The sequence below is a fragment of the Fundulus heteroclitus genome, chromosome 14 (genome assembly GCF_011125445.2).
Source record: "Fundulus heteroclitus isolate FHET01 chromosome 14, MU-UCD_Fhet_4.1, whole genome shotgun sequence".
Classification (NCBI taxonomy): Eukaryota; Metazoa; Chordata; class Actinopteri; order Cyprinodontiformes; family Fundulidae; genus Fundulus; species Fundulus heteroclitus.
In genome coordinates this window covers 603,050-619,194 of record NC_046374.1, presented here as the reverse complement: position 1 = coordinate 619,194, position 16,145 = coordinate 603,050, and the positions used below count along the sequence as shown (strand labels likewise).

The following is a 16,145-nucleotide window of genomic DNA, read 5'->3' as shown; positions in this document are numbered from 1 at the left end:
TTTATAGAAATACAATTAAAAAAACATTCAAACATTTGGCAAAATCCGTCAATCAGTCTACCTCAAGTTGAGGAGTTTATTAGATTAGATTAGATTAGATTCAACTTTATTGTCATTACACAGGTACAGGTACAAAGCAACAAAATGCAGTTTAGGTCTAACCAGAAGTGCAATAGCAGCAAGTGCAGGATAAACTATGGTTCCATAAGTACAGGACATGGATTTATTACTGAATAAATATAGAGATGGATACTATTATAGACAGAATTTTACTGATAGATTTGTCCTATGAGTATAATATATAGATAACTAGTATTGCGAACTAAATTTACAGCTGGATATGTACCGAATGTTGTTATGCAGGTCACGGGTGATGGTTAAGCTCAGATAAGGTGAGGAGCTGTGTTATCCGAGGGAAGTTCAAACTAGAGCTGCTGCTTCTCTGCATCAAAATGTTCCAGTTTAGGTGGTTTTGGTATCTGATCAGAATGCCGCTTGGTTTTCTTTTCCAGATGTGACCCTGTGGGAGTAGAATCAGGATCTGCTGGAGGGACTATATATTCCACCTGGCCTGGGAACGCCTTGGGACATTCATCCACCAGAATGAGATGGAGGATGTGGCTGAGGAGAAGGCGGTCAGGGTTTTGCTTTCTCTTCCAACCAAAATGATCCTGGCCAGGCAAAGCAGCCTCCTCATACTACCACCACTATGTTTGAATAAATGATCTTCCTTTTTTGAAATCCTGTGGATTTCATACAGCATGGTATCATGACACAGCTATTAAAACACTTTATCTACAAAAATATGTTCCCAAAAATCTTGGGTATATGTTTTTTTGGTAAATGTCTCTTTTATGTTTGCAATCATAAACACTGACCTATAAAAAAGCCCAATGAGGCCCGCAGTGCTTGATGTTGTTTTCGGCTTCTTTGTGACTTTCCAGCCGAGTCATCAATGCATTCTTGGAATTCTGGTAAATTCCCACTCTTGAAAGAGTTCTCCCCTGTGCCACGTTTTCTGGATTTGTGGAAAATGCCTCTGGTTGTGGTTTGCTTTTACATCCCAGACCCCATTACTAGTTGCAGATTGACAGATCTCAGTTAACTCAAGTGTGAGCCACCAGAATTGACAAAGAATGCTGGATAGGGGTTTAAACATTTTCAGAAAGAACAGAGCGAAAGTGCAGTTGCCTCCAATTTCAGCCTCTTTGTCATCCACAATTTCAGTAACTGGGGCATAATGTGATGCTTTTTGAAATATTTGAACCTTATTATTTTATAGGAAACATGGATGACACTTTGATTATACAGGCCTAGCAGTCTTTGGGTCAGGGCACTCCTTGTGTAACTGAAAACATAAATGTAGTCAACTGCCATCAAATCCTGTTTTATCAAAGAGGTCAATTCTATTTTCATTCAGGGCTATATAGATAGTTGTGTTTTTTATTTTTTGTTATTATTCAGGTTATCTTTGTCTGATATTCAATATTATTTGATGACCCAAAACAATTAGCCTTGAAATATTTGCAAGACAGAAGAAATCTGTGAGGAGAGAAGCACTTTTTCATAGCCCTGTATTCTCATTAGGTCCTACCTGAACCAGTGTCAGAAAGAGGAATCTTCTGCAAAATCAGATATTGACCAGGTACAGCAAAATGCAACAAGGGAGAGCCTTGAAGATGGGACATAAAGCCGGGCATACACTGTACGATTTGTTACCCTTTTTGAGCCGATTCTTCAGTCGTGTGAGAATTTTCTGTCCAGGTTTCAGCTTCATCGTGCATCCTGAATCGTGTAGTAAACAGGGGGTACCGAGGGGCGATTTGCCTCTCATGACCACCTCCCAATCAGGAATCATGCGATTGAATGAAAATCAAACATGTTTGAAATTCATTCAGCCTTCGTGAGTGATCGTGAGTGATCGTGAGTGATCGTGAGCAATCGTGAGCGTATCCTGCTGTTGAAGCAGAACTACGAGCTTCTACAAGCCGATTTCCCTCAACCTCGTGCTCTGCACATGTGTAAACAAAGGAATTCTTCTTCTCAGACAAAAACATAGGCGTGTAGAGAAGCATGGTGAAGGTACGTGTGAGTACCCCATTTACACTACCACTTTTTAACCGTGCCGAGACCAGTCCGAGCTCGGTAACCGAGATAACTATCGAGTGTAAATGGAACTCAAACTGAACTGAACCGAGCCAGACACAACTGGACCGCGCTAAATGCAGACCGGTTCCATAGGTGTGCTCAGCCCGGTTTTTCCTTATCTCGGTTCTCTGATAACGAAGAGCGCATGAGCAGACCGCGTCATCTCCTTACAGTCAGCTGACATTTCAGACATTCATAAAAATATTAGCTTCCCTACGGTGACACATGATTTTCAGTGATGATTCTGCTTAGCAGTGTGATGAAGCTCAGCGTCTGTCGTTGTTTCCTGCGTCTGTAAATCCTGATTAGACGTTTGTTTGTCTTATCCACTTCCCAAAAGCTGACTATGTCAAGTAAATTCACCAAAAGTTGCCGTCTTCGTCTGATACGCCGCAAACAACGAAATATCACAATAACAATCAAGCATAACTTCCTGAATGTTACGATCGCCACCATTTTTATTTGCTTGATTCCCTCCTTCAATCCTAGAGAGCAGTAGTACCGTGGATCGTCACTAGGAGGCGAGGAACCAAGGAACCGAGATAGCGTGATGTGTAAACGGTCGTCAGAACCAAACTCGGCTTGGTTAACTGATCCAAGCTCGGACCGAGCTCTGCATGGATCGGTTAAACAAGGGTAGTGTAAATGGGGCAATGGAGTCAAACTACGGAGGAGCAACTCGTATAATTGCCAACCGTTCTATAATCGTTCTAGTGAGCCTCATATTTAACAGTGAGCATTGACACTTCTGTCTTTTTCTTCTTCTACTGTTTACGTTTAGCTTCCGGATAGACGACTCCGACAAGCGCCATCTCTCTGCGGGGCTGAGTCCCACATGTGGTATCACAAGTACCACGACTGAAAATATCATACAGTGTATGCCCAACTTAAGTGACTAAACTGGGGACCTTTGGCCTGTACATTTTGAAGAGGCTAAGTAATAGCATAACTTTCCATAAATACAAGCTACTCCCACCCAGATACTGACCAGCTTCTAGCCTCTGCACCTGAAACTCACATCAGGTGTCACAGCAAAAAACTAAAATAAAAAGACGAGCAGTCTCATCAGTCAACACATGCGATTGGCCCCAGGGCAAATTTCAGTTACAGTAAGAGAGCAAAGCAGGTTCAGCTGGTTGAGAGAACAATTACTTAACAATGCTAAATCAGTTACATAAACATGTGAACTGAATAAATTGACTATGAGGAAGCTTGTGCAATTTATTCCAAAGAAATTCTTTACACTTGTATAATAAGAATATTGAAATTATTTTATGTTCCAGCCCTAGCCTTTACAGTGGCTTTAGAAACAGTTTGATTTTGTTTTCAGAGTAAACTTTTTCCTGCTTTATCTCCTGGCCAACATTAAACCTTTTCATAATTGTTGCAACCTGATTCTTGCATTGATGTTACGGTGAGCCCTTCTTTGGTGCTCCCCTATCAATCAAAACACAAGAATTCTCATAAGATTTTGCTGGTGGCTAAAATCTTAGTGAACGTCAATACAAGTCTAATCTAATCTCCCTATTCACAGCATTAAGCAAAGGCTCTCAGCTCCTCATTGAATGCACATGCATATAACAATATAGAACACTTGTTCAAGATGCCACTGACACAAATTACCCAATTATTGTGCAGCTATGATTAACTGCCCATATGACCCTTATTAAAAACAACCACTACTTGCAAGTATATTGAAAAGACTTTTAGATAAGTCACCAGAGGCAATGCAGCCACAAAGTCAGACCGACAGGTATTAATTATCTGTCAGGTTGCAGAACGTTCCAGTCCTCCCTGTTCAGCCATTCTTGTAGGATGGTGTAATGAACAGCCCAACATTTTGACTTTTCCACTTGTAGCTTTGAGATCCTTTGTTTTGGACTACAAAACTGCTCACATTTTAGAACTGTAGTCAAACTGTAGACATTTTATTGTGGATACCAGTTCAAAATAGCTTGGTTTGTTTGCAGTTTGAGTGAACCAGAACATGCAGGAAAAAGTCAAATGTGCATGAGGAGAAAAGGTGCCAACTCTAGACAGAAGGTCCCAAAAAGCTTCCAAACTAGCAACTATCAACAATACTTATCACCTGGACTGCTGAGTAACCATTTTTAATCAATAAATGCATATTATTGTCAGGATTTGGGTTTTGTTTAGGCTGTTTGTTAATTTTGATTTATTAGTTAACTCTCCGGCCTTTTAAATCGGTTTTGATCTGGCCATAACCGAACCCATCGGCAGATAAGTACGTTGTTTTTTTTAAATTTTTTTTTTTTTTCTCTCTTTTTATTTTTTCCCACCATGACCCGACTACAGGAGGATCAGGCTATATGGGAGAGGGTTTTTGCTCAGGTGGAAGTGCTTCGAAGGCTGAGCAGAAAGCCTGAGGGGTTGGACACGGAGACGATCCGGGCGGAGATCCCGTTCATCCTCCGTGAAGAACATCATCCTCTGCCTATTCCCCGCCTGGTCCCGGCCTCACAACTTGGCCTGACAGCGCCCAGCTGGGTTTCCCCTGTGCCACCCAGCAGTAGTCCGGCTGCTGCATCACAAGCCACGGCCCCAGTCTGCGTGGGTGTGACGCACACCGCGCCGCCGGGCACAGAGGTTCCTGCCGCGCACGCCACGGCCAAAGTCTGCGTGGGTGCATGCACTGCTGCTGCCGGTGCGGAGATGGTGCATGTCGGAACATTGGGCACAGAGGTTCCTGTTGCACACGCCACGGCCCGAGTCTGCGTGGGTGTGCATGTTCCTAGACCTCTGGCCTTTGCTGATGTTCTGCCGCCAGTCTGCGACGCTTGGACCCAGGAGGGTCCGCAGCCGGCCCAAGACGCTGCAACCCAGAAGGGTCCGCAGCCGGCCCAAGACGCTGCAACCCAGGAGGATTCACCGTTGGTCTGCGACGTGGGAACCCAGGAGGATTCACCGTTGGTCTGCGACGTGGGAACCCAGGAGGGTCTGCCACTGGACCACGAGGAAGGGGTTCAGGCAAGCCCTCTTCCAGGCCGCAACTCTGGGGCTCGTCCAGGCGACAAGCGTCGTCGTGGTCCTCGTCCAGACGACAAGCGTCGTCGTGGCCCCCGTCCAGATGACAAGCGTCGTCGTGGCCCCCGTCCAGATGACAAGCATCGGGGGTCTCGGCGAGAAGACAAGCACCCAGAGCCCCATGGAGACTTGGAGATCCCTGGGCCTCTTCTAAAGCTCTTGCCCCCGCACCTTCGGCTAGACAGCCAACTTTCCAAGTGGCTGAACAGACTGTCTTTGTCGGAGGTGTTGGAGGGGCTCCTGCTGAGGTTCCTGGTTTATAAGATACTGCCTAAACCTGAAGCCTGTAGCCCGGGGCCTCCTGAACCTGAAGCCTGTAGCCCGGGGCCTCCTGAACCTGAAGCCTGTAGCCCGGGGCCTCCTGAACCTGAAGCCTATAGCCCGGGGCCTCCTGAACCTGTAGCCTGTAGCCAGGCCCCCGTCTGAACCTGTAGCCTGTAGCCAGGCCCCGTCTGAACCTGTAGCCTGTAGCCAGGCGCCTCCTGAACCTGTAGCCTGTAGCCAGGCGCCTCCTGAACATGTAGCCTGTAGCGAGGCGCCTCCTGAACCTGAAGCCTGTAGCGAGGCGCCTCCTGAACCTGAAGCCTGTAGCGAGGCGCCTCCTGAACCTGAAGCCTGTAGCCATGCGCCTCCTGAACCCGTAGCCTGTAGCCAGGCGCCTCCTGAACCTGTAGCCAGGCGCCTCCTGAACCTGTAGCCTGTAGCCAGGCGCCTCCTGAACCTGTAGCCTGTAGCCAGGCGCCTCCTGAACCTGAAGCCTGTAGCGAGGTGCCTCTTCTAGCTTATAGTCCGGCGCCGTCTCCAGCCTTTAGTCCGGCGCCAGGTTCTGCTCTTTCTCTCTCCAGTGTCGGTTCCTGAAGGTCCTGTTCCGCCGCCGGCCTCCGAGGTTGCTGGTCCGCCGCCGGCCTCCGAGGTTGCTGCTCCGCCACCGGCCGCCGGACATCTTTGTCAACCGGGGCCGTCCTACAGGACACCCGCGGTATTACCCGTCTTACAGGGGTCGTCCTTCGGGACGTCCGCCGGAGAACCTGACACGCCTAGGCTGTCCACCGGAGAACCTGACACGCCGAGGGCGTCCTTCGGGACATCCGCCGGAGAACCTGACACGCCTAGGCCGTCCGCCGGAGAACCTGACACGCCTAGGCCGTCCGCCGGAGAACCTGACACGCCTAGGCCGTCCGCCGGAGAACCTGACACGCCTAGACCGTCCGCCGGAGAACCTGACACGCCGAGGCCGTCCTTCGGGACGTCCGCCGGAGAACCTGACACGCCGAGGCCGTCCTTCGAGACGTCCGCCGTAGAACCTGACACGCCGAGGCCGTCCTTTGGGACGTCCACCGGAGGACTTGACTCGTCGTGGGTTGTTTAGTTTGTATTTGGACATTTGTTTTACTCTAGCCCTCCGTCCTGCACCTCCCTCCACCCGCCCAGTCTAGTCTGTTTTTGTTTATCATTTGTCTTGTGTAAGGACGTCTGGTATCCGTCTTGAAGGGAGGGGCTCTGTCAGGATTTGGGTTTTGTTTTGGCTGTTTGTTAATTTTGATTTATTAGTTAACTCTCCGGCCTTTTAAATCGGTTTTGGGTTCTTTCTTGTTTGGTTTCTATTATAGCTTGTGTTTTGTTTAGTCTTAGGTTTAGGTTCTGTTTTGGTTTATGGAGTAGTTTGTTAAGTCACTTGGCCTGCTCAGTTCACTTCTTTGTATCCAGCCTTTAATCAGTCACTCAGTTCACCTGCCAGCTATCTGCCAGCTCACCTCCTAGTCAACACCCTGTCACTCCTCTTCTCCAGTCTCCATCCAATCAGTGTCAGTTTTCTTCCAGTCACTTCCTTGTTCCTGACAAACTCCACCCATGTCAGTAATTAGTCTTCACTCCTGTTCACCTGCTCACTCCCCTATATAGTCCTGCCACAAACCTCTGCAATTTGCCAGATCAATTCAAACCACATGGTGAGTCTTATCCAGCGTTTTATTTCTGATAGCCCTGTTAATACCGACCCGATTGCCTTTTTGACTCTGAGCCAGCCTGATCCCTAAACCTGATTTTCTTGCCCTGAATGATTGCTTACCTGTTTTTCCTGACCTGGACCTGCCTTGTGATATTCTGAGTTTGCCTTATCCTTGTCTGTACTTCTGCCTATTTTGGACTGCCTTTAGTGTACCGGATTTTGGACTGCCCTTTTGATCATTGAGTCTGCCTGTCCCTGTTTTATTATTAAATCCGTTTTTTTGCTTAAAACCTCTCTTGTCTGGCTGAATACTGGGTCCTCTGTCTCTGGTTCGTGACAATTATAAAGGCATTATCAGATTAAATTACTTTGTGCCCCTTTTGTGTGAGGATGTTGTTTAGTAAAGTAAGACAAAAAAGGAAATCAAAACATTTGTGAAACCAAAATTTGAAGACACGGAATAAAACGACTGGGACTTTTGAATAAATTAATAATAATAATTTATTTAACTGCAAAAAACTTTTTGACAAACTTCTTTTTGAAGCTACAATAACATATATAAAAATATTTTGTTTATCTCTACAAATGTCAAAATTACTTATTATCATCCCATTTGCACACAATGTGCATAAAACATCCACCAGTGAAGGCATCATAATTCAAAGAATGTATTTTGATTCACAGCAATGGTTCGGGAGTAAAACATGTAAAACATTTGCCAACAAATTCTCTTAAATTTCCAAATGAAAAGTCATTACAAAATATGCTGATGATGGTTTCTTCACATTACGGTGAAAGCCAGCATACACACGGTAACCAGCAGAGCTATAGGGGAGAGACAAGAAGATAAAGGGAATTACTTTTTTATCTTCTTTTTCAAGATCCTGCAGCTTTAGAAAACAAACAACAAAAATTGTCATCAGCTTACCTGGCAGGAATGACTTTGTGGGTGTGACCAGAACAGCAGAGGAAGCAGAGGTGTCATTGGCCAGCAAATTGGAGATGTTAGCAGCAGGATCAGAAATGTTTACAAGAGGTGTCAGAACTTTGAAATCCGCTCTTCCAAACATCTCAGAACCTGAGAGAACATGTGAGAATTACAAAATTAGTTGTAATGTAAATGACTTTGCCTCAAAGTCTTTGAGTCTAGGTAACAGGTTATAAGTGCTCCTAGTGATTGCTTACTGGCATTGTAAGATCCAGTTGTAATTGATAACGAGTATTGGGTGCTTGCTCGGGAAGGTGTGTCTGGTAGTGCAGCTGTAAATGTACACTGGATTTTGCCATTGTTGACTCTGCCCCGCTGATTGCTTGAGTCCAATTTCTGTAGAGAGAAACAGTTTAATGAAGTAAAACTATGATGACATGAATCAGTTCTCAAATGTTCATAGAGACCTTGGGTCATAAAAACTGACTAAGGCACCCCTTCCCACCAACTCTTCCTGTGAAGCGCATAACTCACCTTTGTCCTATTAAGCACTGAATTATCAATGGTACCAGTTAGGTATCCGACAGCACCGTTGTTGTTTACACAGATGTAGGCTCTGTGACTGCCAGCCTGTAGAACCATATAACGTGATATTAGTTAGACATGTTTAGATTTCATGCTGCTTTCATCTACAACCACAAAAACATGCAATACCTGACTTGCAGCATTTGAGACGCCAGCAGCAATGTAGCCTCTAGTTTGTCCTGAGAGCTCAAAGTCAAAATTTTGGCCGCTTTGTCGCCTGGCAGACAGGAAAAAGCAATTGGCCCCTGTAGAGGGATCACACTCTGACGGTTCAGCTACACAGAGCTTGGTGGAACCACATTCTTCTTGGGAAACAGGTGCCTGCAAGGGTGGAGACATATTTTAAATCTTGTACTTTAAAAACTATAATAAAAGATGCAAGTTATCTTTTTCTTTAGTCATGTGGACCACCCTATGAGCCTCAGCAGTTTTGTAGAATGTATTCATACTGCATTTGAATTTCTGAGCAAAAAAGCTATATAACCAGGAGGGGAAAATGTTCTGTAATACTTGCAATATTTAGTAAAAGGGGCTAACTTTACACATCGGCATGTCCCATCAGGAACACATGATTAGAATATTTTTGAACCTTTTGAAGGAGGTTCGCCCTTTGATACGATGAAATGAGCACCAAACTGCTCAAACTGCTCCTTTTGGGGGTCACCAAACATTCATGCTGTTAATGTTTTTAATGCACAACCAACACTTGTTTCTACACGTTTTGGACCTACTCTGCGTTGTAGTTTGAACCTTATTTTTTTTTTTCTGTTTCAGCTGTTTCTCCCGTTTCAGGGAGACAGCTCAACTCACACGTGAAAACAGCACAAACATAGATAGAGACAGATAGACAGATTTAGTGGTGTAAAAACTAAGCAACACTTTTTGAACCCTTTCTGTTCAGGAGTGTCATAACTTTTGATAACATCATCCAAGGGTGGAGTCCATTAATCCTTCCTGTCTCTCTGCACTTCAGCACAACGCAGCTAATGTGTTTTAAAGGTAACAATTAAAGCTCATTAATTGATGAGAAGCCCCATGGCAACTGTGATGTTTGTTCTCCTTAAGGCCTTCAAAAAGAACATTGTAGTAGCTAATGAGTCTGGTAAGGGATTTAAAAAGACCACAAAAGACTTTGAAATTAGATATTCTCCTGTATTTAATTTGGGGATAATTAAAATAACTGGCAGCATGCCTAGGTCTTGCTGCCAGTTAGTTTAACTTCAATGGGAGATGTGCCCGGATGAAAAAAAAATTCCCTGAGAAAAAACATGAAGGCCAGATCAAAATTTGCCTTGTAGGACCACAACCAGACGAGTTCACTATGAATTGTAATGTGTAACATTTGCCAATAATTCTCTGTATTCATGCATTCCTTACAACAAGTTGGGGTATGATGGTTATTGACGGTCCCGCTGGTGTTGCGTTGATAGATGGTGCTGCCGTGGTCGCGTTGTTAGATGGTGCTGCTGTGGTTGCGTTGTTAGATGGTGCTGCTGTGGTTGCGTTGTTAGATGGTGCTGCTGTGGTTGCGTTGTTAGATGGTGCTGCCGTGGTTGCGTTGTTAGATGGTGCTGCCGTGGTTGCGTTGTTAGATGGTGCTGCTGTGGTTGCGTTGTTAGATGGTGCTGCTGTGGTTAGATTGTTTCCTGCGGCTGTTGGTGATGGGGTTGTTGTGTTAGGGCTGATCACATTGGTGACAGTGATGTTAGGGTTTCCCAGGTCTACTGGGTCGGTTTTTATTACAGGTGTTGCAGCTCCCAGGGATTCATCAGCTGAGTGTGGAAGCACATGGTTTTTAGGAACATTAAAATATATTTTTTTCACTCTTGTGAAAATGTTATATTTTCTTGGGAAGTCATTGTGAGATCTAGTTTACTTTCATTAAAATCTCCTGTGGAAACTGAAAGCCTGATGCCTGTCGTTCGGGTCCTTGGATCTGGAACTGTGGCAAGAAAGCTGCACTGAATTCGTTTGCCTGTGATTTTGCCCTTCACAGAGTTCACACTGAGCTGCAGAGCAGACAGTTAGAAAATTATTTTTTAGAAAGTTAAGCAGCTGAGCTTTTTCACAGAAAAGTCAGAATTTCAAAAGGCTATGAACTCATTACATAGCTGCCATTGGTCTTTGCTGTTTTGTTGTTCATAAATCCTTAAGTAGAACTCACCTCTGAAGGAGTAAGCACACCATTCTTGAGGAGCGCACCAATGAATTGGACTCGACCTTTGCTCTTTGCACAGATATAGGTCGGATCTCCCTGTAGGAATGCAATTGGTAAAGTAAATGGTCCCATGAGAAACAAAATTACAGTAAAACAACGTGCTTGGGCTGTTAGTGCTTCTGTCTTTATGTACGTTGATTACAATGAAATACCTTTGTATTGCCATCTGTTATAGTTGCTGCTATGTAGCCATCTGACTCCCCTGAGAGTTCAAAAAAAAAATTCTGACCACTTTGCCGCTTGGCACCAAGGAAGAAGCAGGATACTGTTGCAGAGGGATCACACTTAGGGGGCTCAGCTACACACAGCTGGTCAGATCCACACTGAGTTCTATCAATGTCTGTCTGCAAAAAACACAGGGGTCATCACAGTGGATGGAATGGTTTACAGTTTAAGCAGCAAAATCATCTATAGGTTCCAACTCTCCTCATTGGTACTGTTTTTAAATTGTTCACTTACCTCAAGAGTTTGCACTGTGTTGTTTGGTGACACTGCAGGAGGTTGTGTTGATCCAGTTGTGGACATATTTTCAGTAGCAGCAGTTGTCACAGTGTTTTCTGCTGTAATTGTCATGCCGCTAGTCGGTGTTGTGGACATATCGGGACTTGTCGCTGTGTTTTCTGCAATAGTTGTCATGTCGCCATTTGGTGTTGTGGACATAGCGGGACTTGTCGCTGTGTTTTCTGCAATAGTTGTCATGTCGCCATTTGGTGTTGTGGACATAGCGGGACTTGTCGCTGTGTTTTCTGCTGTAGTTGTCATGTCGCCATTTGGTGTTGTGGACATAGCGGGGCTTGTTGCTGTGTTTTCTGCAATAGTTGTCATGTCGCCATTTGGTGTTGTGGACATAGCGGGACTTGTTGCTGTGTTTTCTGCAATAGTTGTCATGTCGCCATTTGGTGTTGTGGACATAGCGGGACTTGTCGCTGTGTTTTCTGCTATAGTTGTCATGTCGCCATTTGGTGTTGTGGACATAGCGAAACTTGTCGCTGTGTTTTCTGCTGTAGTTGTCATGCCGCTAGTCAGTGTTGTGGACATAGCGGACTTGTTGCTGTGTTTTCTGCTGTAGTTGTCATGTCGCCATTTGGTGTTGTGGACATAGCGGAACTTGTCGCTGTGTTTTCTGCTGTAGTTGTCATGTCGCCATTTGGTGTTGTGGACATAGCGGGACTTGTCGCTGTGTTTTCTGCTGTAGTTAGTCATGTCGCCATTTGGTGTTGTGGACATAGCGGGACTTGTCGCTGTGTTTTCTGCCGTAGTTGTCATGTCGCCATTTGGTGTTGTGGACATAGCGGGACTTGTCGCTGTGTTTTCTGCCGTAGTTGTCATGTCGCCATTTGGTGTTGTGGAAATAGCGGGACTTGTCGCTGTGTTTTCTGCCGTAGTCGTCATGTCGCCATTTGGTGTTGTGGACATAGCGGGACTTGTCGCTGTGTTTTCTGCCGTAGTCGTCATGTCGCCATTTGGTGTTGTGGACATAGCGGGACTTGTCGCTGTGTTTTCTGCCGTAGTCGTCATGTCGCCATTTGGTGTTGTGGACATAGCGGGACTTGTCGCTGTGTTTTCTGCCGTAGTCGTCATGTCGCCATTTGGTGTTGTGGACATAGCGGGACTTGTCGCTGTGTTTTCTGCCGTAGTCGTCATGTCGCCATTTGGTGTTGTGGACATAGCGGGACTTGTCGCTGTGTTTTTCTGCCGTAGTCGTCATGTCGCCATTTGGTGTTGTGGAAATAGCGGGACTTGTCGCTGTGTTTTCTGCCGTAGTCGTCATGTCGCCATTTGGTGTTGTGGACATAGCGGGGCTTGTCACTGTGTTTTCTGCCGTAGTCGTCATGTCGCCATTTGGTGTTGTGGACATAGCGGGGCTTGTCACTGTGTTTTCTGCCGTAGTCGTCATGTCGCCATTTGGTGTTGTGGACATAGCGGGGCTTGTCGCTGTGTTTTCTGCCGTAGTTGTCATGTCGCCATTTGGTGTTGTGGAAATAGCGGGACTTGTCGCTGTGTTTTTTGCCGTAGTTGTCATGTCGCCATTTGGTGTTGTGGAAATAGCGGGACTTGTCGCTGTGTTTTCTGCCATAGTTGTCATGTCGCCATTTGGTGTTGTGGACATAGCGGGACTTGTCGCTGTGTTTTCTGCTGTAGTTGTCATGTCGCCATTTGGTGTTGTGGACATAGCGGGACTTGTCGCTGTGTTTTCTGCTGTAGTTGTCATGTCGCTAGTCGGTGTTGTGGACATAGCGGGACTTGTCACTGTGTTTTCTGCCATAGTTGTCGTGCCGCTATTTGATGTTGTCGACATAGTGGTACTTGTCATCGTGCTTTCTGCCATATGTGTGGTGGTTGCTTCTGTGCCCATAAATCTCCACGACAGTGTCACCAACAGAACACAGAGGATAAGTCCTTTATCCATGCCTAGAGAAAAGGTTGAGATAATTAAGTTGTTTTTTAAAGGAAAATGTCAATACACTTAGATGGGAGGCAGGAAGATTTATGAAACTTTTTTTCATACAGACACACATTTTTGATATATAAAATATGTTACTATTTTAAATTACAACACAATTCATATTTAGTAGCCAAATAAACATCTTAAAAAACCTTCAATTTCTAAAAACAAATATTCTTCTTATGTGCATAAAACAACTTTACATAGATAGTTGACAAGTTGACAAGAAAACTATTTTTCTTTTGGGATTAAAATCCGACTTTACATTTCCTGTTTTAAGTAATATAGGCTTACTAAAATTATTTCCATTTCCTAAATGCCAGAACAATGAACTTGATCTTTTTTTATTTTTTTGAGTTTTTATCTTACTTTCTTTAAAGTCAGAAGTTTACATAACATAAGATCTTTAAACAATTTGGGAACCTGTTGGTGATTTGTGAGCATCAGATGGGGTAATTCCCAACGTCTAAATAAATTAAGTCTAACTTGTGGTTGAACTTTTAGGCAAAACTCACACATCTGCTTCTTGTGTGTAATCATAGTGACCTTTTTAAAAATATTACACAGAAATAGTATTTGTGGACCTCAAAAATCTGGTTAATGCTTGGGTACAATTATCTGAAGGTGCTACGTTCTTCTGTTAAAACAATCATAGTATGCACAAATGAACACCATGGGAATGTCCAATATGCAAGCTCTCCAACTTTAAAGGAAGGATATGAGACTATGTCCATTACTCCATAAGCAGTACAAAAACAGTTTACAGTTTGCAAATGCAGATAGAGTTAGGAATCCTTATTGTCAAGATGTGTTTTTTTGAGACAGACATCAGCTCCCAATGTCCACAAGTAGGGTTGTCAAAATAATCAGTAGTATAATATTTAAAGACACTAATTTGGCCGAGGGGTGGGTCTCTCTGCAGGTGTAGAAGCAGACTCCGAGGATGTTATCTTGTTCTCTCCTTTTCCTCTCCTCTATTTTTGTCACATTTTCTCCCTTTTAGCATTTTGTCTCATCTTTTTTTTCTCTTCTATCTTCCCATTTTTGTGTCCATTGAACATCAAATAGTCCCAGAATAAAATCTGACATATCTTTTTGCATATATAAATCACGCAGAGCAATATGGCGAAAGCAGTAATGGTACACTTGTGAAAGTAAAATCTGTTGGGCTCTCTCTGGCATTAAGACAGCAATAATTAATGCTACACTGCCAGACAGGACATGCAATTTGCGTCAAAACGGATCAATTCCCATTTGCACAAATTTTTGCTCTTCCTCCATTATGGCAATAACAGAGACAAGCTCAATGCAATCTACTGGATTGGAAAGATTTTGATCAATTTGTATGATTTGACTGAAATTGACTTTGTAAAGTTAAAGTGCCTTGAGATGTGTTGTGAATTGGTGCTATATTAATAAAATTAAACTTCAAAGTAATGTTTTGTCTAACTCAGGTTTGGCATTGTGAATCTGTTAAACACATGTACCGAATGTTGATCTAAATTAGTTAAAACAATTTAATCTCATTCGACAGTGTTTAAGATAAACGTTGGATCTCTGATTTAGATCTGCAGTGAACCAAGATTCACTGAATCATTCTTGTGATGGTTTTCAGCTATGCTTATATGCCCCTTTGTTTCTTTTCCGTGTATATAGTTCCTTAGCTTCTTTTTATCTAAATTTTGCTTGGTAGTTTAGATAAATTTCACGTGGCCACGTAGAGAGGATTTGTTGATTGTAATATAGTGTTAATTCAGACATTCTATAGTGATGTTCTCTGGATGTTCATTTATTCTTGTTAGGAAATTATTGTACTTGAACAGAAGTTGTTGTTCTATATGTGTGCAGAGTTTGCTGTTGAAAGAATGCTAGGGCTCGAATAACCCTTTTAACTATCGCCCTGATATCAGCTGTTTGGGCTGATATTCACTGGACAATACCTAACAGACCAAGGGTTATTTAATAAACAAATAACTTGCGTGATGGCACAGCAACTACTACAATTCCTACTACTAATAATAATAACAATTAATGTATTAGCTTTTTAGGCATATATATATATATATATATATATATATATATATATATATATATATATATATATATATATATATATATATATATGCCTAAAAAGCTAATACATTACATATATATATATATATATATATATATATATATATATATATATATATATATATATATATATATATATATATATATATATATATATCCAGCAAGCGGAAACTAGGAAGGAACGAGCATGGCCAGTGGTGTTACGTGAGCACGTCAGAATAATTGGCATATGGGACAACCAATAGATAAGGCGATATCCCCCGGAACTTGAGGGAAAGTGGGGGGTAAGAGCAGGACCAAAACGCTGACAAATCCCTGCCATCCGGACTGAACGGCAGAGGTTGGTTAGAGTTTTTCTAGGCCTCCATCTCCCACTGAGAATGATCCTTTTAACGTCCTTTTTGTGAACACATAATGTATTGACTACTTTCATGATGGAAGGATGATTTTACCCAGTATAACAAAATGTGTTTCTGAACAGGATTACCAACTACAGCTTTAATCTGATTTATTGTCAAATAGAAAAAAAAATGCATGTCTCTATTTAACTGGTGATTTAAATTTCAACTGTAATTTAAATATTTTTTAATATTGCTTAATAAAATAAGGTCTTTTCTTTTAATTAGAGAGAATTTGTTTTAGTTCTTACCTGTGAATGTTCTTGTCTTCATTGCAAATGATCGTTCCTTTGATACAAAATCTCTTTAGTTGTGTTCAAAGATATGATTTGCAGGTGGGATGTTTCTAATGCGAT

General features: G+C 43.2%; 2 protein-coding genes across 2 annotated transcripts; both read right to left on the bottom strand.

Annotated features, from left to right (window-relative positions):
* Positions 1 to 7,796: 7,796 nt before the first annotated feature.
* Positions 7,797 to 12,050, bottom strand: LOC105917924 (putative ferric-chelate reductase 1). Its single transcript, XM_036145994.1, has 10 exons — positions 11,332 to 12,050; positions 11,025 to 11,216; positions 10,819 to 10,908; positions 10,531 to 10,663; positions 10,250 to 10,426; positions 10,032 to 10,114; positions 8,784 to 8,975; positions 8,327 to 8,699; positions 8,070 to 8,219; positions 7,797 to 7,966 (listed from the first exon to the last, which is right to left on the bottom strand). The coding sequence occupies exons 1-8, from the start codon at positions 11,908 to 11,910 to the stop codon at positions 8,556 to 8,558; spliced, it is 1,590 nt and encodes a 529-aa protein (XP_036001887.1). The 5' UTR covers positions 11,911 to 12,050; the 3' UTR covers positions 7,797 to 7,966; positions 8,070 to 8,219; positions 8,327 to 8,555.
* Positions 12,051 to 12,067: 17 nt separating this feature from the next.
* Positions 12,068 to 16,145, bottom strand: LOC118565893 (cell wall protein DAN4-like). The gene is made up of 2 exons (XM_036146952.1): positions 16,041 to 16,145; positions 12,068 to 13,284 (listed from the first exon to the last, which is right to left on the bottom strand). The coding sequence occupies exons 1-2, from the start codon at positions 16,060 to 16,062 to the stop codon at positions 12,068 to 12,070; spliced, it is 1,239 nt and encodes a 412-aa protein (XP_036002845.1). The 5' UTR covers positions 16,063 to 16,145.

What these genes read in the sequence shown, in the direction of transcription:
- LOC105917924 (XM_036145994.1), bottom strand. Translation starts at nt 11,910, where the DNA reads ATGTCCACAACACTGACTAGCGGCATGACAACTACAGCAGAAAACACA. An exon ending in TAACAGATGGCAATACAAAG is followed by an intron (nt 10,909 to 11,024) that starts GTATTTCATTGT and finishes GCATTCCTACAG; the next exon opens with GGAGATCCGACCTATATCTG. An exon ending in TCTCAAATGCTGCAAGTCAG is followed by an intron (nt 8,700 to 8,783) that starts GTATTGCATGTT and finishes ATGGTTCTACAG; the next exon opens with GCTGGCAGTCACAGAGCCTA.
- LOC118565893 (XM_036146952.1), bottom strand. Translation starts at nt 16,062, where the DNA reads ATGAAGACAAGAACATTCACAG. An exon ending in GAAGACAAGAACATTCACAG is followed by an intron (nt 13,285 to 16,040) that starts GTAAGAACTAAA and finishes CCTTTTCTCTAG; the next exon opens with GCATGGATAAAGGACTTATC.